Source organism: Rhinopithecus roxellana, chromosome 10 (genome assembly GCF_007565055.1).
Source record: "Rhinopithecus roxellana isolate Shanxi Qingling chromosome 10, ASM756505v1, whole genome shotgun sequence".
In the NCBI taxonomy this organism is placed as follows: Eukaryota; Metazoa; Chordata; class Mammalia; order Primates; family Cercopithecidae; genus Rhinopithecus; species Rhinopithecus roxellana.
The window spans coordinates 128394978-128422757 of NC_044558.1; the positions used below are offsets into that span (position 1 = coordinate 128394978).

Here is a 27780-nt window from a genome sequence, read left to right on the forward strand (position 1 = left end):
CCTTGCTTTCATCATTGACCAAATAATTGTTCAGGAACAGATTATTTAATTTTCATGTATTTCTATAGTGTTGAGAATTCTTCTAGGAACTAATTTCCATCTTTATTCCACTGTACATTCAACTGTATTCTGAAATGGAACTTGATATTATTTTGATTTAAAAAAAATCATTGAGTATTGCCGTTAGGCATGGTATATGGTCAATTTTTGAAAATGTTTCATGTGTGCATGAGAAGAATGTATATTCTGAGGTGGTAGGGTAAAATGTTCTGTGAATGTCTGTCAGGTCCATTGGGTCTAATGTCCATTGTAAAAGTTTCTTTGTTGATTTTTGGCTGCCATTATCTGCCTAATGTTGTCAGTGGGTTATTGAAAGACCCCACTAATATTGTATTGCTATCTATTTTGTTTTCCTTAGGTCCAGTAGTGTTTGTTTTATGAATTGGGGTGCTCCAGTGTTGGATGCATATGTTTCGAATTGTCATATCTTCTTAACTGATCCTTTATATAGTAACCTTGTTTGTCATTATTTATGGTTTTTGGTTTGATATTTGTTTTATCTAATCCAAGTATAACTACTTCTGCTCAGATTTGGTTTGTATTTTCATAGAATATCTTTTTGTACCCCTTTTCTTTGAGTCTGAAAAGGTCTTTACAAGTTAGTTGAGTTAGGTGGGTTTCTTGTATGTAGCATATAGTTGAATTTTTAAAAATTCATTCTGCTAGACTATATTTTTTAAGAGGACTGTTCAGTCTATTTATATTTAAGGTCAGTATTAATTTTTGAGGGTTGTTTCTGTAATATTGTGAATTATTTCTTAATTTGCTTTGCAGTCTCAATTAGGTAATTTTAAAATGAGATCTGTAAGGTTTATACTTTGTATGTTTCCATAATGATAAGTATTGCTCTTTCATTTCTATGTGTTAGAACTCCTTCAAGTCTTTCTTGTAGAGTCAGTCTGTTTGTGACAAATTCCCTTAGTGTTTGCTTATTTGGGAAGTACTGTTTTTCTTCTTGAATTATGAGTCTTAGTTGAGCAGCATACAAAATTTCTGGTTGTCATTTTTTTTTTTCTTTAAGAGACTGATAATAAGACCCTAATTTCTTTTGGCTTGTAAGATTCCTGATGAGAAGTCTGCTGTTAGTCTGATGGGATTCTCTTAACAGGTAATTAGATACTTCTCTCTTGCCATGTTTAAGATTTCTAAATTTATGTTGACTTTTAGTAGTCTGATGACTGTATGTCTTGTGCAGGTTATTCTTGCAATGCATCTCCCAGGAATCATCTGAGCTTTTTATATTTGGATGTTTAGATCTGTAGTAAGTCAGGGAAGTTTTTCTGAGTTACTCTTTCAAACAAGTTTCCCACACTTTTACTTTTTCTTCTCCCTCTATAACATCCATGATTCATAAATTTGGATGCATTACGTAATCCCATATATCTTGAAGGCTCTGTCAGGTTTTTCAATTCATTTTTCTATGTATTCTTCCTACTGAGTTTATTTGAAAGACTTGTCTTCTAGCTCTGAAATTATTTATTCTGCTTGGTCTGGCCTATTCTTAAAACTTTCAAAGGTATTTTGCAGTCCCCTCCATACACTTTTTTATTTTCAGAAGTTGTGTCTACTTTTCTTAGTAAAATCTATCTCTTCTTTTATACCCTATATTATTTTTCTCATTGATTTTTGATAATTTTTAACTTTCTTTTTGATCTCAAGCTTTACATAATCCCATATTACTTGAAGTTCTTATTTCATGAAGACTTCTTTAGAATCAATATTTTGGATTCTTTATCAGCATATCAGAGATTTTATTTAGGTTTGGATTCATTGCTCAAGAGTCATTGTGGTCCTTTGGACCTTTAACATTCTACCTTCTTTATACTTAAAGAATTCTTTCTCTGGTTCTTTCTAACTTAGATAAGCTATCTCTCCTTATTTTGAATTTATTTTGTTTGAATTCATTTTTTTCCATTTGAAAATGTGGCTATAATGTGTGTTGTGTAGGATCTAACAGGCTGTATTGAAGAGGATCAAGAGAAAATTCTAGAAAGGGAAGTGCAACAGTCAGCACGGAAAGTTATTTTCAGGAGTAGTGTTATAAAAGAAGCTGACAAAAGGTGTAGTTGTTAGCAAAGTTGTGGAGTAAAACTTCTGTTTATGTTCAATTCTAGACATAATAGCATGCTGACGTACTGATGAGAATTATCAGTAGAGATGAAGGAAACTGACAATGCAGAAAAGAGAGAAAGCAATTACAGAGGAAGGTGAAAAGAGATTAACCAAGACACAGAGTTTTTCTTTGTACAAAAAGGGAAATTGTCCATGTGGGTAAAAGACAGGTAAATGTGTACCTGTAATGTTGAAGAATATTGAACTTTTTTCTGCTGTTTCTACTTTCTTTGTTACAAAAAAGGAATGTAATCAAATGAGAAAGAGGAGGAAGAAAAGAAAGAGTCTTTAGATCAGAAAATGTGAACTAGTAATCTTGAAGATTAAAGAAACATACTGACAGGGAACATGGAACAGGAACTATTGGACAATTGCCCTGGAGGCCTCCTGAAGGTCTGTGCTTATGAATTTAAAGTGAGCACAGTCAGATGTGTGAATTATTTCCTTCAGGGATGAAACTCTTTGTACATAGGTTCAGAGAAGGCAGAGGATTAGATGAAAGCATTTTTGCTTTCTAGTACAGTAAAGGATGAGATGAACAAAAATGTGCAGAATATATGCAAAAGAGTGATTTATAACATGGTTATAAACATCATGATGAGAAAGGAAGTGAAGTGGTAAAACTAGAGATGGCCTGTGAAGAGATCAGGGGAATCGTAGCCTAAAGAGCTAGGACTAGAGCTTCTTGTAACAGATACATGAAAGGGAGTTAATTTAAAACGTAGGAGGTGGTTATAAGGACTGGGATGGCCAAAATAGAGAATTTTAAAAGTGGGTACTGATGAACTGACTGTGGGTGGAAGAAATAAGACTTTCCAGAAAAGAGACCAAGAAACTGAAAGGCTATATCATTGGGAGCATAATCTATATCATTCATATTTCCTAAAATAACTAGGAAAAAGGGCAGAAATAATTTTCACAAAAATTACAGGGAGTCTAGAATGAAAATTGTCAAAAAATGATGAGAGTTGTGATGTGCCAGTCTATAGTTAACTTCAACAAGGAGGTCAGAGAATAGTATGGTAGGGTGGTGCACCTCTTCCTGGGACCTAGAGGTCTTTCAGAGGAAAGACTCAGATCTGGAAGTGGCAAAAATGAAAGATCAATAAGAACTTCTAGGCCGGGCGCGGTGGCTCAAGCCTGTAATCCCAGCACTTTGGGAGGCCGAGACGGGCGGATCACGAGGTCAGGAGATCAAGACCATCCTGGCTAACACGGTGAAACCCCGTCTCTACTAAAAATACAAAAAAAAACTAGCCGGGCGACCTGGCGGGCGCCTGTAGTCCCAGCTACTCGGGAGGCTGAGGCAGGAGAATGGCGTGAACCCGGGAGGCGGAGCTTGCAGTGAGCTGAGATCCGGCCACTGCACTCCAGCCTGGGCGACAGAGCGAGACTCCGTCTCAAAAAAAAAAAAAAAAAAGAACTTCTACATCTCAGGCCCATTGATATGGAGGTTGTGGAAGGAAAACAGTCCTACATGAGATGAGTTACATGGAGCGTCACTGGGAGTAAACCAGGCTTTGTTGAGAACAAGAAAGTGGAAGGGCTACAAAGAATGTAGGAACTAAATATTTTGCTGGTAACAAAAATGAGTTTCCCTGGGCAAAATGAAAGGGTTTGAGTAATGGAAAAAGAGTAAGCGAGTGAGTGGGATTAAGGGATATAGTAAACCATGTGGAGTGAGAGTCTTGGTACCCAGAGAGGATCTCAAAATCTTGACATTCTGCTGGTGACAGGATGTGAGGCATGATGTAAGTTTATGACAAACACAACATCAATTTAAATGGCCCAAAGGAGGGTAATGTTTTAGAACTTTTTAAAAAAACTACATTTTAGTGGCTTAGCTAGAAAGGATTTGGCTCATATACACAATAAATTAGAGCTTTTCTTCAATCTTTTGCAAACAGGAAAACAAGCATTCCCTACCTGTGCTATCTATTGTTAGGGTTTCATTAGGTCTAACTGGAAATTACCTCAAGAAACAGCAGGTCATGATGGTTGATTGTTATTAGAAAGAACAACAGAGGAACACTTTAAATGAAATCTCTTAAATTAAATAATTAAATGAAATAGCACATTTAACTTCTTAAGGTGCTTTTTGTGATAAATTCATCCTGAGAGAGATCCATCAAAATACAGAGCTGCTCAATATCATATGTAAAGCAGGAGTCACACTACAGTGATAAATAACTTACATGATAACCATGCACGGGTGTATGCATGCAAGTGAGGATATGAGTATGAGCATGTGGCAAGAAGTGTGAGTGTTCATTCATGTGAATGTAGGGGTGAGTGTGTGTGATTGTTATTGTATATGAATATTACTGTATCACACACATTCATCATCTCCACTGAATTGTTGAAGATTTCAGGCCCGTTCTTAGGAAAATATCCTCCCTATCTGTAAGTTCCCCAAGTCTCCTGCAGACTAACCCTTTCCCTGGGTGAAAATACAGCTCAATAACAAATGTCAGTTTACCTTGTCTGTGTAGGATAAAGTATAACTTCTGAAAATCAATTACAGTGAAAAATACATGTCAGGCAATTGTCAAAAAACTCAACCAGGGGTGAAGTGCAATCTCTCCCTTCCCAAAATCTCCTTTGAGAAATCTGATATTTGAGAGTAATAACTAAATAGATAAGTTAAACTCCCCTTTCTACTGATTTCCTCCTGACCATCTCTTTGTGGAATAAACTTCCTCCTAAATAGCAGGCATGGATTCTGTATTTGTTTGTTTTTATGCTGCTGATAAAGACATACCCGAGACTAGGCAATTTATAAAAGAGAGAGGTTTAATTGGACTTACATATCCACATGGCTGGGCAAGCCTCACAATCATGGTGGAAGGCAAGGAGGAGCAAGTCACATCTTACATGGGTGGCAGCAGGCAAAGGGAGCTTATCTCCATCTGAGACCACCTCAGCCTGGACCTTATGGTCCATATCACTGTCAGACTTTTAGCCAAAGCCATTCAATAAGTCTCTAGGAAGTTCCAAACTTTCCCATATTTTCCTGTCTTCTTCAGAGCCCTCCAAACTGTTCCAGTCTCTGCCTGTTACCCAGTTCCAAGTTCACTTCCACATTTTCAGATATCTTTTTAGCAACATCCCACTCTGCTGGTACTAATTTACTATATTAGTTTGTTTTTACACTGCTGATAAAGACATACCTGAGACTGGGCAATTTACAAAAGAAAGAGGCTTAATCTATAAGAAAGAGGATCTTATAGTTCCATGTAGTTGGAGAAACCTTACAATCATGGTGGAAGGCAAGGAGGCTCAAGCCACATCATACATGGATGGCAGCAGGCAAAGAGAATTTGTGCAGGAAAACTCTGACCTATAAAGCCATCAGATCTTCTGAGACTTATTCATTATCATTAGAACAGCACAGAAAAGACCTGCCCCTATGATTCAATTATCTCCCACCAGATCCCTCCCACAACACATGGGTATTATGTGAGTAAAATTCAAGATGAGATTTGGATGGGGACACAGAGCCAAACCATGTCAGATTCATTGTCCTCAGTGTAATTTTGTGCCCTCAGTTGTGCTAACAAAGTGCTGCTGTCCTTTCTCAAAGCCGAGCCAAAACACACTTTCCATTTATTGTCTCTCCTAATGTATAACTATTCTGTTTAACTTTTAATGTATTAGGTTTAATTTAATTTTTGTCTTTTAAAATTTTATAAGCTCTATTGAATTCTTTTCAGAATCTCAATAAAAGGCAGCTCTCTGGCAAGGTATAGAGGCAAATATGTGTACATGAAACTGAGGTTTAGAGTGCTAGTTCGTTGTATTGGATTCTTATATGAGATAAGCATTATCATGCCTACTTAGCAAACAAGGAAACTGAGGCCAAGAGAGATTAAGTGATACACTTCTACAAGTCACTTGGATGAGATAAAGCATAATTTGTCTATTTACTTGCAAGACTGTTAACTAGCATGGTGTCTCTTAGTAGGTGCTTAGTGAATGTTTCTTGATTGATGGCAGTTACTTAGCTCTCTGAAAAAAACCATCCAGCACTTTGAGGAAAGAAACACCCTTTTTGTCAGTTAATTCAAAATTTAGTAAAAGTTGGTTATTTGAGCCACAGTCATCCCTCTCATCCCAACCCACCTCCTTTACTAATGAAAGATAATTTCATTTCACTTGGTAGGTACTAAGTTATCGCAGGGATGGTAGCGTCATCAGTTTATTGAACACAGAAAAATGGAATTGTAGAAATGTAAGAGTGAGTGAATTTCCAAGTGAGGATACAAATATGCTCTGTATCTTTAATATGACAGTTAAATACATTAGATGCTACAACACAGAAAAGTTTTTTGACCCTTCTGGTTGTATAATGTAATTTACAAATCATATTAGTAAGCTATTCTGTTAACACTGATGACAGAAGTATGGTGGTAAAAAGAGGTCTCCTAAGAATTACTCCTGGATAAAAGTATATAATCTTTAAATATGAGCTACCTTGACTAAATAGTCCACACAAAATCATTTCTTCATCAGCATAATAAAGTCTATTCTGACCACTTTCTTATAGGATTTTCATAGGGATCAAATATGAACATATGTGTTAAACTGTCTTGAAATCATAAAGCATTGAAAAAAATAAGGAAATTATTGTCACTCAGGTGTTTACCTTTAAAACAGTTGAAAATGTAACTTTATATAATGTGGGAAATTCACTTAAGAGTATTCATTCTACCAGGGAGAGGAACGATAGTGATGAATGTTTTGATATTAACTCAGTTTGATTTTTTAATGACGTGTATTATTTCTTTGCTTTTATCATATTTCAGGATTGTTCAACCTGAATTGAAAGCACTTGCAATGGGTTTTCATTCAATGGTTATAAGAACACTAGGTATGACAAATATGTAGATTACACATTTTAACATATAAATATTAATGTTAAGTCTTAAAGACTGAATGCAATTAATTTTCCACTCTATGACTGTATAAAAAGGAGTAAGTAAGAATCATTTCTATTTCCTGATAAATGAAAATAAAAAGGAACAGGAAAATTGAGTGACCTAAAAGATAATTTGATTGTTAATTCTAGTTAGAGTCTGTCTGTTAAGAGCAAGGAATCATCATGTTTATATTACACTTTTTCTAACAGAAACAGAAAGATGGGTGGTCTCTGAGGCTTTCCTTCTTTCAGAAAAATAAGAATATTTCTCCCAGGTATAGGCAGAGTGGAGGACCTTCTTTCCAAATGGAGACATTACTTAGGACAGCCCTAAAGTAGCTTGGAAGCCCTGGGAATCTGGTCAGGCTGAGGTTGTCTAAAACAACAGAAGTTGACATTAACTGTGCCATTTCCCACTGCTTGGTCCTGTACGGCTGGACAGCTAACCATTAGCAGGAGTTAATGCAAAAGGGAATGAGAATTCATACTCTAGAACTAGGCATGTTGGATTAAGAGGATGTCCTAAATAAAAGAAAGCTCAGAAAATTGTGATTTATGGTGGCAAAGGGTAGGATTGTAGACTCCAGAGGCTGAAGGCCTATTTCTAAATATTCAAAAGTGATGAGAAAAGATTTAGGAAATGACCCTTTATCCCTTATTGCCATTTGCCTTTTTTACTGCACAGATACTTGTTGTTAAATAATGTCTAGTCTAACCTCTGTGAGTGCTCCTTTGTAAGAATTGTAAACATTATGTGCTTATTCCTGGGAAGTAGGAAAAGGGCATCATTCATCTAGGGATTGGTGCAGAGGACTGATTATAGCCTGTAAGTAACCACAGATGGCAGAAGGAAAAGGAAGTGGGAGGGGTCAGTTTCTGGGACCCTTGCAAGCAAAGGAAAAAGTATAACTCTATGGCCAAATTACCATGAAGAAGTTGTACATGAAGTGTATTTGGTGAGAAGGTCACAGATCCAGAAAGGTAAAAGGAAATAGAAAAGGAATAGGAGAGAGAAGATGAAGATGCTGCAAGGTTCCATTGGCTCTATCCCAGCATTCCCTTTCTTGGTCCTTAATCTTCCAGCCTCTGTAATCTTGGCAGTTCTCTATCTCCAGATTCAGAGAAGATACCTCGCTCCTAGAACCTGGGCCACAGAGGCTGAAAACAGCATCTGGGTAGTTAGGACTCCTTCTGATATGTTGAAATGAGACTATGACAATAGAAGAAATTGTTTTAGCAACATAACATAGAAAAAAATGAATTTTGCCATTCTAATTGTAAACATCCAATTTTGTTATGTGCAATATATGGCACAATGGACCCTAAATGCTTCTGTGGGAAACATCCACACTTAGTAGCAAACTTCCAATTCATGAACAGTTGTCTTAAATATGATATATGTGTAAATGGTAGAAGACCTATACAGTGTACTAAACTAAAAGAGATATTTAGAAAACAGGTTATCAGAAGATATACAATTCTAATAGGACAAAGTTTGTTACTAAACATTTACTTCATAAAGTTTGTTTAAACCAGTGGCATAATGTGAAGAAAATAAATTGGCATCTTTTCTTTATTTTTCAAAGGGTCGCTGTAATTTTTTGAAATCTGCAAATTTCTCACCCATTGTTTCAGGACCAGTTTGCTTCAGATGCATTGGCCTCAGACAACATTCTCTTGTGATTCCACTATTTCTCAGTCTCAGAAAATTGAGAATGATTAAATGTAAAAAGAATCAGTGAAACATTCATGTATAAATCACTGTCATTTTTTGTGACAAAACAAAATCTGAAAAGTATGAATCACAAAACAGAACAAGAAAAAAGTAAAATCTTGTATGCTTCAATTCTACCATCTGAACAATAGCTCTCTACTATGATGTCCCTCAAAATTTTGAACAAATTACCTATTCTTAAAACTAGAAGTTAATCTCAGAATTTATACTTCTCCTATAAACAACATATGTATCCCCGGAATGCTGCACATTCATGGAAATCAGGCACTTCAAATTAAAAATTGACTTTGGACAAACCACTGAAAATATATGCACCATTGTACACTAACAGACCACTAACAGAAACAAAATTTAGCAACAGAGACCCTAACCTGCAGCCTAGCCTGCTTTAGGAGATATTAAAAAGTACATGAAATCAATGGAGAGAAAATGCTTGATTGTGGGCTCTAATGGCAGTAAGAAAGAGAGAATTAGTCTCTGAGCCCAGAAAGAAGTAAAACTGGCCAATAGCTGAGCATTCTTTGAAGCTGTGCCTGAACTTCTCTGAGGAGGGAATCCCCGTGTAAGCATTTACTTTTTAATTATCTTAAAATAGTATTAAAACCTCCTGCCTTTACAGCAGTTGAGATGAGAACTTTTCCTTTTCTCATAAAGTTATAATTTAACTCTCAGTAATCCAGCCATTCTTGCCTAAGAAAAATTCCATATGAACCAACATAACTTTCATGTTTTACTAACAACATTCCCCTTTTTACCAATCCGGCTTCAGTTAATTGGCATTGTAGGAAGAACAGAGTATACAGGCATATAATACTCTTTCTTCCCTCTGTATATAGGGAGAGAAGAGTAGATCAAATACATCTGTGACATCACCATATGATTTAAGCCTTTGCGATTTCTAATAATTTTGATTCCTGGGTGGATGTAGGCCAAAACAATGGAATAATTTTCCAAAACTTTAAACTTGTATTAATCCAAAATGTATCAATGTAGACTATCACCCAGCTACATATGAAGCATTTCACTTGAATTGATATCTTTTTATCTTATGTTGCAGGAGGAATTCTAGCTCCAATATATTACGGGGCTCTGATTGATAAAACATGTATGAAGTGGTCCACCAACAGCTGTGGAGTACGAGGGGCTTGTAGGATATATAATTCCGTATTTTTTGGGTAAGTTGTCATAAACATATTTCATTAATAGATTTTTTCTATGTTAATGTCTAAGATATAGCATTTTTTAGTGTGATCATAATATTAATAATGACAACTACCATTTAGTGAACATTTACTTTGTATTCACTATTGTATCAAGCATTTTGGTATCTCATTTTAATACTCATAGAAACTGTAGGAAATGTATATATTTCTCCTTTTTCCTTAAATATGAAGAAAACAAGATTCAAGAATAATGAGCAACTTGAAAATTGCACAAGTAAAAGAAATACAGCTAGGATTTGTACTTGAATCTCTTTTGATTACAAAGCTCTCTCCCACTGGCTTCTCCAGGAAGACACAGAATGACCAGCTGCAACTCTGGTTATATGGTAATGGAGGGAAAAAATGGGAAAAAAAAGTTTCAATACTCTTCTATTCATAGGCAGAAGTATCCTGCAAGTCACATTAAAATAACTAGATTATCTGGAAGGAAAAAAAAAGCTGCTGCAATTGTGTCTTACCTCTTATAGAAACATTAATGTGTAATTTATGTACTGACCAAATATATAAATTTGATTCCTGAAACTGTAAGTATTAGAACTACTCATAGTAGAATTTCTTTTAATTATCTAGGAAGAATAAATGTGTTTGTAAGTATGACCCAAATGCTTCAAAGTATAACAGAAAAATAATGGTGAAAGGATTTACATTGCTTTGTATATATACCCAATAATAGGATTGATGGTTTGAATGGTAATTCTGCTTTATATTCTTTGAGAAGTCGTCAGACTGCTTTCTACAATGACAGAACTAATTTGTATTCCCACCAGCAGTGAATAAGCATCCTCTTTTCTCCACTACATCTTCAGTATGTTATTTTTTGACCCCTTAAAAACAGCCATTCTGACTGGTGTGGGATGGTATCTGATTGTAGTTTTGGTTTGTAGTTCTCTAATAATCAGTGATGTTGAATCCTAAGTGAACTAATGCATGAAGAGAAAACCAAATATCGTGGCCGGGCGCGGTGACTCACACCTGCAGTCCCAGCTCTTTGGGAGGCCGAGGGCGGGCGGATCACGAGGTCAGGAGATGCAGACCATCCTGGCTAACACAGTGCAACCCCGTCTCTACTAAAAAATACAAAAAATTAGCTGGGCATGGTGGTGGGTGCCTGTAGTCCCAGCTACTCGGGATGCTGAGGCAGCAGAATGACATGAACCCGGGAGGTGGAGCTTGCAGTGAGCTGAGGTCGCTCCACTGCACTCCCGCCTGGGCGACAGAGCGGGACTCCGTCTCAAAAAAAAAAAAAGAAAAGAAAAGAAAAAAAAAGAAAATATTGCATGTTCTCCCTTGTAAGTGGGAGCTAAACATTAAGTACATATGGACCCAAAGAAGGGAACAATAGACACTGGAGCCTACTTGTGGATAGAGAGTGACAGGAGGGTGAAGAAACAAAACTACTTGTAAGTGACTATGCTTATTTAAAAAAGAAAAAAGAACAAGAACAGATAATAAAATATTTTAAAATTTGCATCACACAATGTATTTTAAGCAAAGTTCAACAGCAGGGGTAAATTAGAAGAATTTGTAATTCAGACACAGACACAGCCAAATGTCCTATGTATGTAAGGGTCTCTTAAAAATCTACAAAAACAAGCCGGGTGCAGTGGCTCACAACTGTAAGCCTAGCACTTTGGGAGGCTGAGACAGGCAGATCACTTGAGACCAGGAGTTTGAGACCAGCCTGACCAACATGGTAAAACCTTACCTCTAGTAAAAACACAAAAAAAAATTAGCCGGGCGTTCTGGTACATGCCTGTAATCCTAGTTATTACAGGGAGGCTGAGGTAGGACAATTGTTTGAACCCAGGAGGTGGAGGTGGCAGTGAGTTGAGATCACCAACTGCACACTCCAGCCTGGGCGACAGAGCAGGCAGGACTCCATCTCAGAAAAAAAAAGAAAAGAAAAAATCAATGCAAACATCAAATGCTAGCAAGAATGGAAAACAACAGGAATTTCCTTTCATTGCTGGAGGTGATATAAAATGGTACTGGAGTGTTGGAAGACAGAGTGAAATTTTCTTACAAAGCAAATAGAGTTATTGTATGATTAAGCAATCATACTCCCAGGTATTTACATAAATTAGTTGGAGACATGTCCACACAAAAACCTGTACCTGAATATAAAAAAGTGGAAGCATTGAAGATGTCCTTCAGTAGGTAAATGGATAACTAATCTGTGTTACATTCATATAGTAGAATATTAGTAATCACTGTATTAGTCTATTCTTACACTGCTATGAAGAGGTTCCTGAGACTGGGTAATTCATGAAGAAAAAAGGTTTAATTAACTCACAGTTCCACAGGCTTAACAAGAAGCATGACTGGGAGGCCTCAGAAAACTCACAATCATGGCAGAAGCCTAAAAGGAAGCAAGGCGTGTCTTCTCCTAGTGACAGGAGAGAGAGAGGGAGAGAGCAAAAGGGGAAGTGCCACACACTTCTAAACCATCAGACCTCATGAGAACTCACTCACTATCTTGAGAACAGAAAGGGAGAAATCCACCCCCAAGATCCAGTCACCTCACACCGGATTCCTTCTCCAATTCAACATGAAATTTGGGTGGAGACACAAACCCAAACCATACCATTCAACCCCTGGTCCTTCCCAAATGTTCTTCTCACATTGCAAAATACAGTTATCCTTCTCAACAGTCCCTATGTCTTAACCCATTTCAGCATTAACTCAAAAGCCGACAGTCCAAAGTCTCTTCTGAGACAAGGTAAGTCCCTTCCATCTATGAGTCTATTAAATTTTAAAAAATTAATTACCCCTGGCCAGGCACAGTGGCTCACACCTGTAATCCCAGCACTTTGGGAGGCCAAGATGGGCGGATCACAAGGTCAGGAGATTAAGACGATCCTGGTTAACACAGTGAAAGCCCATCTCTGCTAAAAACACCAAAAAATTAGCCCGGCATGGTAGTGGGCACCTGTAGTCCCAGCTACTCGGGAGGCTGAAGCAGGAGAATGGCATGAAACCAGGAGGTGGAGCTTGCAGTGAGCTGAGATCGCACCAGTGCAGTCCAGTCTGGGCTACAGCGCAAGACTCTGTCTAAAAAAAAAAAGAAAAAGAAAATTTCGTTACTTCCAAAATATAATGGGGGCACAGGCATTTGGTAAATACTCTTATTCCAAAAGGGAAAAATTGACCAAAACAAAGGGTTACAAGCCCCATGCAAGTTCAAAACCCAACAGGGCAGTCATTAAATCTTAAAGCTCCAAAATGATCTCCTTTGACTCCATGTTGCACATCTAGGGCACACTGATGCAAGAGATTTGTGCCCAAGGCTTTGGGCAACTCCACTCCTGTGGCTCTGCAGGTACAGTCCCCATGGCTGCTTTCACTGGCTGGTGCTGAGTGCCTGCAGCTTTTCCAGGCACACAGTGCAAGCTGTTGGTGGATCTACCATTCTGGAGTCTGGAGGACAGTGGCCCTCTTCTCATAGCTCCACTAGGTAGTGCCTCAGTGGGGACTCTGTGTGGGAGGTCCAACCCCAAATTTTCTCTCTGTACTGCCCTAATATAAGTTCTTCAAGAGTGTTCCACCCCTGCAGCAGACTCCTGCCTGGACATCCAGGTGTTTTTTTTGTTTGTTTGTTTTTGTTTTTGAGACAGCGTCTTGCTCTGATGCCCAGACTAGAGTGCAGTGGCATGATCTCAGCTTACTGTAATCACCATTCCCAGGTTCAAGCAATTACTGAGCCTCAGTATCCTGAGTAGCTGGGACCACAGGCATGCACCACCACACCTGACTAATTTTCATGTTTTTAGTAGAGATGGGGTCTCACTACATTGGCCAGGCTGGTCATCCAGGCATTTTGATACATACTCTGAAATCTAGGAATAGGTTCCCAAACCTCAACTCTTGCTTTCTACATACTCATAAGCCCAACACCATGTGAAAGGCACCAAAACTTGGGACTTGCATCCTCTGAAGTCATGGCCCAAGCTGTACCTTGACTCCTCTTAGCTATGGCTGGAGCTGGAGTCAGTGGGAAATAAGGTGCCATCTCCCAAGGTTGCACAGGGCAGCAGTGCCCTGGGCCTGACCTACAAAACCATTTAATCCTCCTAGGCCTCCAGGCTGGTGATGGGAGGGGCCTCCATGAAGGTGTCTAAAATGTTCTGTAGATATTTTCCCCACTGTCTTGGCTATTAACATTTGGATCCTCTTTACATATGCAAATTTCTAGAGCAGGCTTGATTTTATCCTCAGAAAAGGAGTTTTTTTTTTTTTTTTTTTCCTACCACATGGCTGGGTTGCATATTTTCTAAACTTTTATGCTCTGCTTCTCTTTTAAATATAAGTTCCAGTTTCAGATAATCTCTTTGTTCACACATATGAGTAAACACTTTTAGAAACAGCCAGGTCACATCTTGAATGCTTTGCTTCTTAGACATTTCTTCTACCAGATATCCTAAATCATCTCTCTCAAGTTGAAAGTTCCACAGATCTCTAGAGCAGGGACAAAATGCCACCAGTCTCTTAGCTAAAGGATGGCAAGAGTGGCCTTTACTCCAGTTCCCCATAAGTTCCTAATCTCCATCTGAGACAATCCTGAACTTCATTGTCCATATCACTAAGATCATTTTGGTCAAAACCATTCAACAGTCTCTAGGAAGTTCCAATCTTTCCCACATCTTCTGTCTTCTTCTGAGCACTCCTAACTGTTTCAACCTCTGCTCGTTACTCAGTTCCAAAGTCGCCTCCACATTTTCATGTATCCTTACAGCAGTGCCCCACTCCCAGTACCAATATTCTCTATTAGTCTGCCTCAGAAAACTAACAGTCATGGTGGAAGGGGGAAGCAAGTCATGTCTTCTCGTTACAACAGAGGAGAGAAAAGTGTGCAATGGTAAGGGATACACACTTCTAAACCATCAGATCTGGTGAGAACTCACTCTCCATCATGAGAAAAGCATATGGGAATCCACCCCTATGATTCAATCGCCTCCCACCAGGCCCCTTCTCCAATATAACATGGAATTTGGGCAGGGACACAAATCCAAACTACATCAATCAATAAAAAGAAATGACCTATCAGCCTATAAAAAGCAAAAAATGAAACTTAAACTCATATAGCTAAATAAAAAAAAAAAAAGCTTCAGATTGTATAATTTTAACCGTGTGATCTTGTAGAAAAGGTAAAACAATGGGCAACAAAAATCAGTAGTTTCTTGGGGCTCAGTGTGGAGAAGGCAGGGATGAGTAGGCCTAGCACAAGAGATTTTTGGGGCAGTGAAACCATTCTATATGATATTGTAATATTGGATCATGACATTTTGCACTTGCCAAACCTGTAGAACTTTACAACATAAAAAGTGAGCTCTAATGTAAAATATGCATTTAACAATGTATCAATATTTCTTCATCAATTGTAACAAATGTGCTATACTAATACAAGACATTAATGATAGGAGAAACTGTGTACATGTTGGGCAGGGAGATCTCCATACTTTCTATACAGTTTTCTGGTAAAACTAAAATTGCTATAAAATATAAAGACAAAAAATCATGAAACATTTTTCAAAGAAGTCACTAGTGGTTATAAAACATAAAAAGATTGCAGTTCTGTTATTATCAATTATGTTATAATTGCAGTTCTGTTATCAATGAATAGGAACATGAACATCATCTTGATAATAAAAGAATTATAATTAAAAATTGCCCAGATTGTCAACAATAAGAAATGTTGCTTGAAGACTCTGTTGGCAAACTATGCAACTTTGAGCCAGCAGCAATACTTCTAGGAATTTATCCTACAGATATCTATACTCCCAAAATACTGAAAACAAAGTAAGAACCAATCAAGAAGATATCAATTAAATTAATAATGTGCATGCAGGCAAATGAATATTCTGAGTTCTTAAAAAAAGGAAAAATCTTTTTACTTACTAATATGGAAGCCAATTTGCAATATATTGATATATTCACATATATATTATGAGAAAAAAGGAAGCATTACATGAAAAATGAAAAATATGTGTGTAATATGCAATTATTTATGTAAAGTGGGGAATGTTTCTTAGTTCAGGTTATATCTCTGGTGAAAACTCCCTGGATCAAATGTACTAGAAGAACCTTCTTCTACTTAACGTGTATATTCACTGTCTAACATCCCCAATAAGTAATGATCCAGCTTTTTCTGGAATTATAGTACAGCAGCATTCACCAGCCCACAAACGTTCTCTTAAATTTAAAATAATTATAGAAAATCTTTCCCTAAATGGGAGATTTATTTCTTCCCGCCCTCCCTTCCTTCCTTCCTTCCTTCCTTCCTTCCTTCCTTCCTTCCTTCCTTCCTTCCTTCCTTCCTTCCTTCCTTCCTTCTTTTTTTTTGAGACGGAGCCCTACTTTGTCACCCAGGCTGGAGTGCAGTGGCGAAATCTCACCTCACTGCAACCTCTGACTCCTGGGTTCAAGCAATTCTCTTGCCTCAGCCTCCTGAGCAGCTGGGATTACAGGCGCCCACCACCACGTGGGCTAATTATTTTGTACCTCTACTAGACGGGGTTTCAGCATGTTGACCAGGCTGGTCTCAAACTCCTGATCTCAGGTGATCCGTCGACCTCAGCCTCCCAACGTGCTGGGATTACAGTCGTGAGCCACCACGCCCGGCTGGGAGATTTCATTTCTATTTATAAAAGTATGGAAAGAAATAACAAAGCAAAACTCAATAAATTTACTTTAAGAAAATATTTATTTTAATTGAAATCATAATTCATTTTAAGGACAATTGGCAAGATGCTCCCCAGAATCTCCCCAAAGCAATAATCACCAAGTCCAAGCATCAACGTAACATTTTGAGATGGCGTTACTTTAGTTACGTTAGTTTCAGTATGAAAAGACCACTAAAACATTGTTTTAAAAGCTGTACTAATTCTTTTTCCTTCAGTGAAGGTTTAGGTAAAAGTAAAAGGAAATGAAAAGTGGAATTTTAAAAAAAGGGCAGTTCATTTGCCAGTTAATACACTGAAAGTTAAATGATTATCATATGATTTTTTATAGATTTTATTTTTTAGAATAGTTTCAGAATCACAGTAAAACTGAGGCGAAAGCACAGAGATTTCCTATATCTTGCCTGCTCCCATACATGCATAGCCTTCCCCATTATCAATATCTCCCATCAGGATGGTACATTTGTTACAATTGACACAACAGATTGACACATCTTTATCACTCAGGATCCACAGTTTACACCAGGTTTCACATTTAGTGTTGAACTTTCTATAGGTTTGGATGAATGTAAAATGATACATATCCACCACTCCACTATCATAAAAAGTAGTTTTGCTGCCTTGAAAATCCTCTGTACTCTGCCTGTTCATCCCCCCTTTCCCACTAATCCCTGGATCCCTGGAACCAATAGTCTTTTTACTACTTCCATAATTTTGTCTGTTTCAAATCATATAGTTGGAATTATATATTCTGTAGCCTTTTCAGAGTAGCTTCTTTAACTCAGTAATATGCACTTAAGTTTCCTCTAGTTGTTTGTATTGCTTGATAGGTTATTTCTTTTTAGCAGCTGAACAATAATTGATTGTCTCGATACACCACAGTTTATACATTTGCCTACTGAAGGACATCTTGATTGCTTCCAGGTTTTGGAAATTATAAATAAAAGTTAATAATAAAAGACATCCGTGTGCCCATTTTTGTGTAGATACAGGTTTCAAATTCTTTGTGTCAACACCAAAGTGCAATTACTTGATCATATAGTAAAAATATGTATAGTTGTATAAGAAATTGTCAGACTGGCTTCAAAAGTGGCTGTATCGTTTTACATTTGCACCAACAATGAATGACAGTTTCTGTTGCTCCACTTCCGTATACACATCTAATGTTTAGTGTTCTGGATTTTGGTCATTCTAATAGATATGTAGTGGCATCTCATTGTTTAAATTTGCATTTCCTTGATGACATAAGATGTGAAGCATCTTCTTATATGCTTATTTGCCACCTCTATATTTTTGGGGGGAGGTATGTGTTAAAAAGTCTTTGGCCTACTTGTTAACTGTTTAATTGTTGAATTTTGAGAGTTCCTAATATTTTTGAAAACAGTTATTGAATATGCCTTTTGAAAATATTTTCTCTCAGTCTGTGGCCTCTGATTCTCATCTTATCCTTTTGACAGTGTCTCTTACTTTCTCAGAGCAGAATTTTTTTTTGGTTTGTTTTTTTTTTTTTGGAAATGGATCTTGCTCTGTTGCCCAAACAGGAGTGCAGTGGCACCTTCTTAGCTCACTGTATCCTTGAACTCCTGGGTTCAGGCGATCCTCTCACCTTAGCCTCCTATTGATGTAATCTTGTGATTATTTTTCTTACTTAGTCTATTAATATGATAAATTATATAAATGATTTGTGAATGTTAAACTAGTCTTGCAAACCTGAGATATATGCCTGGATAACTGTTCTATTCAGAAGTTTTAAATTTTAATGAAGTCCTCCTTATCAATAAGTTCTTTCATGGATTGTGCTTTTGCTGTTGCATCTGAAAAGCCATAGCCAAATCTTAGGTTGCTTTCTCCTGTGTTACCTCCTAGGAGTTTTATAGTTTTGCATTTTACATTTTAGTTTGTGATTCATTTTGAGTTAATTTTTGTGCAGCCTACATTCATTATTTTACATGTGGATATCTAGTTGTTTCAGCACCATTTGTTGAAAATACTGTATTTTCTCCATTGTAGTGCCTGCATTTTTTTCTAAAGATCCATCGACAGTATTTAAGTGGGTCTATTTCTTGGCTATTTATTCTTTCCACTTACCTATTTGTATATTATTTTACCAAAGTCACACTGTCTTGGTTGTTGCAGCTTCATACTAAGTCTTGAGGTCAGGTAGTATCAGTCCTATTATTTTGTTCTTCTACTTAAGCATTGTCTTGGCTATTTAGCATCTTTTGCCTCTTCACATAAACTTTAGAATTAGTTTGTCAATATCCAAAAAATAACTTACAGAGATTTTGATTGGGGTTGTATTGAATCTGTGTATCAAGTTGGGACAGACTGACATCTTGACAATATTGAGTCTTCCGATACTCTACATGAACATGGAATATCACTTCATTTTTCATGCTTCTTTGGCTTCTTTCATCAGAGTTTTATAGTTTTCTGCCTATACTCTTTGTATATATTTTGCTAAATTTATACCCAATGTTTCACTTTTGGGAGTGCTAATGTAAATAGTAATGTGTTTTTAATTTCAAATTCCACTTGATTATCGCCGATTTATAGGAAAACTTTTCACTTTGGCGTATTAATCTTATATCCTACATCCTTGTTATAATTGCTTGTTAGTTCCAGTAGTGTTTTTGTCTATTATTGGAGATTTTCTACATATAAATATGCAAACAAAGGTAGTTTTATTTCTTCCCTTCAATCTGTATACATATCATTCCCTTTTCACTTTTTTTTTTTTAATCACATGAACTTTCTGTGTACCATGTTGAAAATCAATGGTGGAAAGGGACATTCTTGGCTTGTTCCAACCTTATCAGGAATGCTCTGAGTTCTTCACCATCAAGTAAAAAATGTGTACAATTTTTGGTGTATATGTTTTTAATCAGGTTGATAAAATGCTCCTCTATTCCTAGTTTAATGAAAGTTTTTGTTCACAAATGGATGTTTGATTTTGTCAAATGCATTTTCTGCATGTATTGATATGATCATGTGATTTTTTTCTTCTTTAGCCTGTTAATATAATAAATTATATGATTGATTTTTGAATGTTGAATCAGTCTTGTAAACCTGAAATACATTCCACTTGGCTGTGGTGCCTAATTTCTTAATGCAACGTCAAATTCAATTAGCTATTTTTGAGAACTTCTGCACCTATATTTGTGAGATGTATTGCTCTGTAGTTTTCTTTTCTTGTAATGTTTGTCTGCTTTGGGTATTAGGATGATGCTGACCTCATAGGAGACAGGAAGTATTCCTGCTGCTTCTATTCCTCTGTAGGAAATTGTAATGAATTGGTATAAATTCTTACTTAAGTGTTTTATAGAATTCACCCATGAACCCATCTTGGTTTGGTGTTTTCTGCTTTAGAAAGTTATTATCAATTCATTTCTTTGACAGATGTAGACCGATTCAGATGGTCTATTTCTTCTTGTGTGAATTTAGGTAGATTGTATCTTTCAAGGAATTGGTCCATTTCTTTTAGGCTATTAAAATTGGGGACATGGTGTTGTTTGTGGTGTTTCCTTTGGGTCTTTTTAAGGTCAGTGGGGTCCACAGTGATGTTCCATCTTTGATTTCTGATATTAGTAAATTGTGTCCTCCTTTTTATCTAAATTAGCCTGGCAAGGGACTCATCAATTTTACTAACTTTTTTCAGAGAAACAGCTTTTGTTTCTGTTGATTTTCTCTCTTCATGTACCGTTTTAAATTTCACTGTGCCCTACTTTTACTATTTATTATCTTCATATTACTTTGGATTCAATTTGCTCTTCTTTTTCCAGTTTGCTAAGGTAAAAGATTAACTGATTGATTTAAGATAGTCTTCATTTGTCTCTAAGCCTGCTTTTGCTGCATCCATAATATTGGATGTTATAATTTTATTTTCACTTAATTCAAACTATTTTTAAATTTCTCATGAGATTTCATCTTGACCCATATGTTTCCTAGAAGTGTATTGTTTAATCTTCACAGATTTTGAGACTTTCCAATGATCTTCTTGCTATTGACTTCTAGTTTAATTCCACTGTGGTTTAAAGACAGATATTGCATGATTTTCATTCTTTCAAATTTCTTATTTATTTATTTATTTATTTATTTATTTATTTATTTTTGAGACAGTCTTGCTCTGTTACCAAGGCTGGAGTACAGTGGTACAATCTCGCTCACTGTGACCTCTGCTTCCTGGGTTCAAACGATTCTCGTACCTTGGCCTTCTGAGTAGCAGGGATCACAGGTGTGTGCTATCACGCCTGGCTAATTTTTTTTTTTTTTTTTTTTTTTGTATTTTGTATTTTCTTTTTTAGATGGAGTTTCACTATTGTCGCCCAGGCTGGAGTGCGATCTCAGTTCACTGCAACCTCAACCTCCTGGGTTCAAGTGATTCTCCTACCTCAACCTCCTGAGTAGCTGGGATTACAGGCACGTGCCACCACACCCAGCTAATTTTTGTATTTTTAGTAGAGATGGGGTTTCACCATGTTGGCCAGGATGGTCTCAATCTCTTGACCTCGTGATCCACCCACCTCAGCCTTCCAAAGTGCTGGGATTACAGGCGTAAGTCACTGCACCCAGCCTTTTTTTTTTTTTTTTTTTTGTATTTTTTAGAGACAGGGTTTCACCATGTTGTTCACCATGTTGATCAGTCTGGTGTCAAATTCTTGACCTCAAGTGATCTGCCTCCCTTGACCTCCCAAAGTGCTGGGATTACAGGCCTGAGCTATCATACCTGGCCTTAAATTTCTTAAGATATCTTTTACAGCCCAGAATGTGGTCTATCTTGGTGAATATTCTATATGAGCTTGGGAAGACTTTGCAGTCTGTTGCTATTTGATGTAGTAGGTTACATCTGTTATACTGTTGATTGATAGTGTTGTTGAGTTTTCAACTATGTCTGATCAAATTTTGCCTGGTGAATCTGACCTTTTCTGATAGAGGCATGTTGAAGTCTCCAACGTAATTGTGGGTTCATTTACATTAAGTATCTACTTAACATTGTCCATAGGTTCTTAGAAACTGATTTTAAGCAAAACAATATACTATGTACCATAGTAACTTTTTTTTTTTTTTTTGAGACAGAGTCTGGCTCTGTCGCCCAGGCTGGAGTGTGGTGGCCGGATCTCAGCTCACTGCAAGCTCCGCCTCCCGGGTTTACGCCATTCTCCTGCCTCAGCCTCCCAAGTAGCTGGGACTACAGGCGCCCGCCTCGTCGCCTGGCTAGTTTTTTGTATTCTTTAGTAGAGACGGGGTTTCACCGTATTAGCCAGGGTGGTCTCGATCTCCTGACCTTGTGATCCGCCCATCTCGGCCTCCCAAAGTGCTGGGATTACAGGCTTGAGCCACTGCGCCCGGCCCATAGTAACTATTTTTTATACCAGTTATCTAAGGTGAAATTGATTTCATTATACAATACATAATTTTACTCAAAATTATAATTTCCAAGAACCTGTAGACAATGTTAAGTGAAGACTTATTGCATTTCTCTTTGCAGCTCTATCATTTTTTCCTCACATATTTAGGCACTCCATTTTTACACGCTTACATGTTAAGTATTGTTCTGTTTTGTAAAAGGATAATAGGATAACTGATTCATTTGTTATTATGTAAAGACTTTTTTATCCTTCATAAATTTCCTTGCTTTGAAGTCTGCTCTGTTTGAAATTAAAATAGGTACTCCCACTTTATTTTGATTAATGTTATCAGAGTATGTCTTCCTCAGTCTAATTACTTTTAATCTGTATGTCTTCATATTTAAAGTGAGTTTCTTATGGACTACATATAGTTTGGTTCTGGGTTTTAGTCCTCTAACAATCTTATTATTATCTTTTGAGATGGGATCTCACTCTGCTACCCAGGCTGTAGAGCAGTGGCTTGAACGTGGCTCACTGTAGCCTCAACCTCCTGGGCTCAAGAGATACTTCTGCCTTAGCCTCCCATGTAGCTGGGAACGCAGGCATGAACTAACATGCCTGGCTAATTTTTTGATTTTTTTTTTTTTTTTAGAGATGAGCAACTTTGTTGCCCAGTCTGGTCTCAAACTCCTGGACTCACTTGATTCTCCCATCTTGGTCCCCCAGAGTGCTGGGATTATAGGCATGAGCCACCATGCCTGGCTTATTTTGGTCGTTTAGTTGGTGTATTTATATCATTGACATTCAAAGTGATTACTGATCTATATCTCTGTTTTGGTACCAGTACCATGCTGGTTTGGTTACTGTAGCCTTGTAGTATAGTTTGAAGTCAGGTAGCGTGACGCCTCCAGCTTTGTCCTTTTGACTTAGGATTGTCTTGGCAATGCGGGCTCTTTTTTGGTTCCATATGAACTTTAAAGCAGTTTTTTCCAATTCTGTGAAGAGACTCATTGGTAGCTTGATGGGGATGGCATTGAATCTATAAATACCCTTGGGGAGTATGGCCATTTTCACGATATTGATTCTTCCTATCCATGAGCATGACCAATGGAACAGAACAGAGTCCTCAGAAATAATACCGCACATCTACAGCCATCTGATCTTTGACAAACCTGAGAGAAACAAGAAATGGGGAAAGGATTCCCTATTCAATAAATGGTGCTGGGAAAATTGGCTAGCCATAAGTAGAAAGCTGAAACTGGATCCTTTCCTTACCCCTTATACGAAGATTAATTCAAGATGGATTAGAGACTTAAATGTTAGACCTAATACCATAAAAACCCTAGAAGAAAATCTAGGTAGTACCATTCAGGACATAGGCATGGGCAAGGACTTCATGTCTAAAACACCAAAAGCAACGGCAGCAAAAGCCAAAATTGACAAATGGGATCTAATTAAACTAAAGAGCTTCTGCACAGCAAAAGAAACTACCATCAGAGTGAACAGGCAACCTACAGAATGGGAGAAAATTTTTGCAACCTACTCATCTGACAAAGGGCTTATATCCAGAATCGACAAAGAACTCAAACAAATATACGAGAAAAAAACAAACAACCCCATCAAAAAGTGGGGAAAGGATATGAACAGACATTTCTCAAAAGAAGATATTCATACAGCCAACAGACACATGAAAAAATGCTCATCATCACTCGCCATCAGAGAAATGCAAATCAAAACCACAATGAGATACCATCTCACACCAGTTAGAATGGCAATCATTAAGAAGTCAGGAAACAACAGGTGTTGGAGAGGATGTGGAGAAATAGGAACACTTTTACACTGTTGGTGGGATGGTACAGTATTTTTAAGTTGGTGTTTTATTTTTCTTAACAGTTTAAATATTTCACTTCATTCTCTTCTTGCTTGCATGGTTTCTGAAGAGAAGTCTGATGTAATCTTTTCTACTCTATAAAACAGGTTTGCTTTTCCTTTTGTTTCTTTCAGGATGTTTTCTTCATCTCTGATTTCCCTGACTTTGAAAATAATAAACCTATGCATAGTTTTTCTGGCATTTATCCTTCTTGGTGTTTTCTGAGCTTCCTAGATCTGAGGTTTGGTGTCTGACATTAATTCGATAAAAATTCTCTGTACTTATTATTTGAAATATTTCTTTCGTTCCTTTCATTTTCCCCTTCAAGTATTTCTGTTATAAACACTTATGTAATCCTTCCAAAGTTCTTGGTTATTCTGTTTTTTTCTTTCTTTTGTCTTATTTTCCTTTTTTTTTTTAAATTGAGATAAACTTAGAGATTGTTTCCTCAGCAGTGCTCTGTCTAGTAATAAATCCATCAAGGCATTTATCATTTCTATTACAGTTTTCCTATCCTTACTGTTTCGTTTTGGTTCTTAGAATTTTTATCTCTTGGCCGGGCGCGGTGGCTCACGCCTGTAATCCCAGCACTGTGGGAGGCCGAGACGGGCGGATCACAAGGTCAGGAGATCGAGACCATCCTGGCTAACACGGTGAAACCCCATCTCTACTAAAAATGCAAAAAAAAAATTAGCCGGGCGTGGCGACGAGCGCTTGTAGTCCCAGCTGCTTGGGAGGCTGAGGCAGGAGAATGGCGGGAACCCGGGAGGCGGAGCTTGCAGTGAGCCGGGATCGCGCCACTGCACTCCAGCTTGGGCCACAGAGCGAGACTCCGTCTCAAAAAAAAAAAAAAAAACAACAACAACAACAAAAAAAAAAAAAAAAAAAAGAATTTTTATCTCTTTACTTACATTGCTAACCTTTCTTACATACCGTGTACATTATCCATTAGATTGCTTAACAAATTAGTAAGAGTTGTTTTAAATTTCCATCCCTGGTATTCCTTGATATATCTGGATCTGGCTTTAAGTCTTATTATTTTCAGATTATGTTTATTGCCTTTTAGTATGTGACTTGCAAATTTTTCTTGACAGCCACACAAAATGTATTGGGTAAAAGGAATTGCTGTATATAAGCCTTTATTAATGGGATGTAAGGTGCTGAAGAAAAAGTAACATTCTATGGTTCTATGATAACGTCTCAATCTTTCAGTGAGCCTGTATCTCTGGACTGTGAACTTCAAACATGCTTCTCAGTTTCTGTCTCCCACTCCTTAGGTAGAATGAGAAGGCTTGAGGGGGCTGGAGTTACATATTTTCCTCCCTCCCAAAGGAAGGCTAGAGACAGCTGGGGTTTAGTTTCTGTAGCTTCATTTTTTAAAAAAATAATAGAAAAATATTTTATGCCCCAATGAAAAGAATAAATAGAATTTTTCTCTGAATATTTGTATGTGTAACTTGTTTTTCTTTCTTTTAAGGTATGCATACTGGAGAGAAATAATGTAAGATGTTTTACACATTTAAAATAATAATCTACTCTCTTTTTTCTCTTTTCACAGAAGGGTCTACTTGGGCTTATCTATGGCTTTAAGATTCTCAGCACTTGTTTTATATATTGTATTCATTTTTGTTATGAAGAAAAAATTTCAAGGAAAGGATACCAAGGCATCGGACAATGAAAGAAAAGTAGTGGATGAAGCAAACTTAGAATTCTTAAATAACGGTGAACATTTTGTACCTTCTGCTGGAGCAGACAGTAAAACATGTAATTTGGACATGCAAGATAATGCTGCTGCCAACTAACATTGTATTGATTCATTAAGATGTTATTTTTGAGGTGTTCCTGGTCTTTTCACTGACAATTCCAACATTCTTTACTTTCAGTGGACCAACGGAAAAGCCTATGAATTTAAATAAACTATACAAAATGGGAGTTCCCATGGTTAGGATATAGCTATGCCTTTATGGTTAAGATTAGAATATATGATCCATAAAAATTGAAAGTGAGAGGCGTGGTTAGTATGTAATACAATAAAAAGTAATTGTTTGGTAGTTGTAACTGCTAATAAAACCAGTAACTAGACTATAAGGGAGGTAAAAGGGAGAAGATAGAATAATAGCCTAAATAAAGAGAAAAGCCTGATGCCTTAAAAAAAAAAAAAAAAGAAAGAAAGAAAGAAAGAAAGAAACACTTTAGATGTATTACTTTGGTCAAAATCTAGCCTGGATTTATGCTATAATGATATATATTTTTCATGTTAAGTTGTATATTTTTCAGAAATTACAAATATAATTAATTTATGTTTGACTAACAACCTTGATGGATCTTCTTCCAACCTCCCATTAAGATCCTGCAGGAGAATTGTGAGACAACATATTATAATACGTGTTAAGTTTCTACTGGACCCATGGAAGTAGATAAGAAAAACTGACTTTTACTTGAGAAAGTAAAACCTATTGATAAGATGTGTCTTCATTGCATCTGTCTGTTCTCTGGGAGAAGCAAAATCTGTGTTACTCTCTTACATATTTGTTTGTTTATTTGTTGTGCATAAAAAGATATCTTCCACAGCTCCAAAGCTGGACAAGAAATAGAGAAAATGAGATCAAATATTTAAATATTGCATTTTCTAGTAGTGAGGCAGAATATTTCTTGGCCTCTTCACTGGACTTGCAATAGAGGTGCCCTGTTTATTTGGTCTGCCATGCTCAACGCTTTGCAGAAGGGAGCATGTGAGTGACCAAGTGCAGGACCATGCGGGTCATTCTGGTCATCGACACAGAAACAAGCTCTGTGAGTTTCCCATGGCCAGACCAGGTGCAAGCAAGTGAATGCTGGACCTGGCCAACCACTCCAGGCACCAAAACAGGAGTGAGTTTCATGCAGGACTGGCAGCCACACAAGGTGCAAGGGTGCTCATGATCCTGAAGGCCCAGAGGGGTTGTTACGATGCTCCTTTAGTTCCACCGTCTACAGTCTGACAGATGACGGCATGTTAGCAGCTCAGTTGGCCCCTTGTCTCTTTACCTTGGATGGCTACCCTCTGCCAGTGAGGGCAAAAGCCAGTGTGACAGCCTTTTCTGGGTACCTGCATTTAGTGGGTTCCAGGCCCTTATCTGCTGTCCAAGAAGAATGAGGTCACATTGATAGTTGAAGGGTGGTGAAGGTGGAGAATTTTAATGAGTAATGAAAAAGACTCTCAGTGGAGAGGGGAGCTAGAGAGGGGATGGGAAGTGCAGGTTTTCTTCTCCAAAGTCCTGCTGTCTCTTCCTCAAATTCAGGCTGTCTTCCCCACTCCACCAACTGAGTCTGTGGTCTTTGTAGGCACAGGATGGGGAGTGTGTGCTGATTGGTTTCTGAGTATGCAAAAAAGGTTACAGTGAAGGCACCACTCAAAGGTGGGCATGACAATATAGAAAACCAATTAGGAAAGGGTAGTTATATCTAAAATAGGTGAAGGGTGGGGACCAATCAGAGGAAAGCATGCCAAATAAGAAGACAACTTCTCAATCTGGTCTTGTAGTCCTGGCTTTTGGACTTTTGGACTTTAAACTGCCTTTATCTTGGAGGTAGGGTTTCACTGGGAGCCTGCCCCTATCTGCCTAGGCATTTGGCTGTCTCCTGTCACTATCAGGAGCATCACCTCTACCTAGTGAATGCTAGAGGTTGTAGTTTATAATTCTCAATTGGTTAAAAGATATTTTGTATCAAATCAACTGTAAAAATACATTTTAAAAGAAATATATTTATAGACCTACTTTAGAGATTCCAAATTCAAACATGTGTGATGTAGCTTGGATATCTTTAAAACATTCCACATGATGCCAGTATTCCTTG

At 37.3% G+C, this 27780-nt stretch overlaps 1 protein-coding gene across 2 annotated transcripts in view; it reads left to right on the forward strand.

Moving 5' to 3' along the window:
* SLCO1B3 (solute carrier organic anion transporter family member 1B3) overlaps positions 1-26243 on the forward strand; it is a 110302-nt gene extending 84059 nt beyond the window's left edge. For both annotated transcript variants that reach the window (XM_010361359.2, XM_030938348.1), the window contains 3 exons: positions 6978-7042; positions 9883-10000; positions 25502-26243. In XM_010361359.2, the coding sequence (XP_010359661.1) occupies positions 6978-7042; positions 9883-10000; positions 25502-25745 (427 nt within the window). In that variant the 3' untranslated portion in view covers positions 25746-26243. The remainder of the gene's footprint in view (positions 1-6977; positions 7043-9882; positions 10001-25501) is intronic.
* Positions 26244-27780: the final 1537 nt, after the last annotated feature.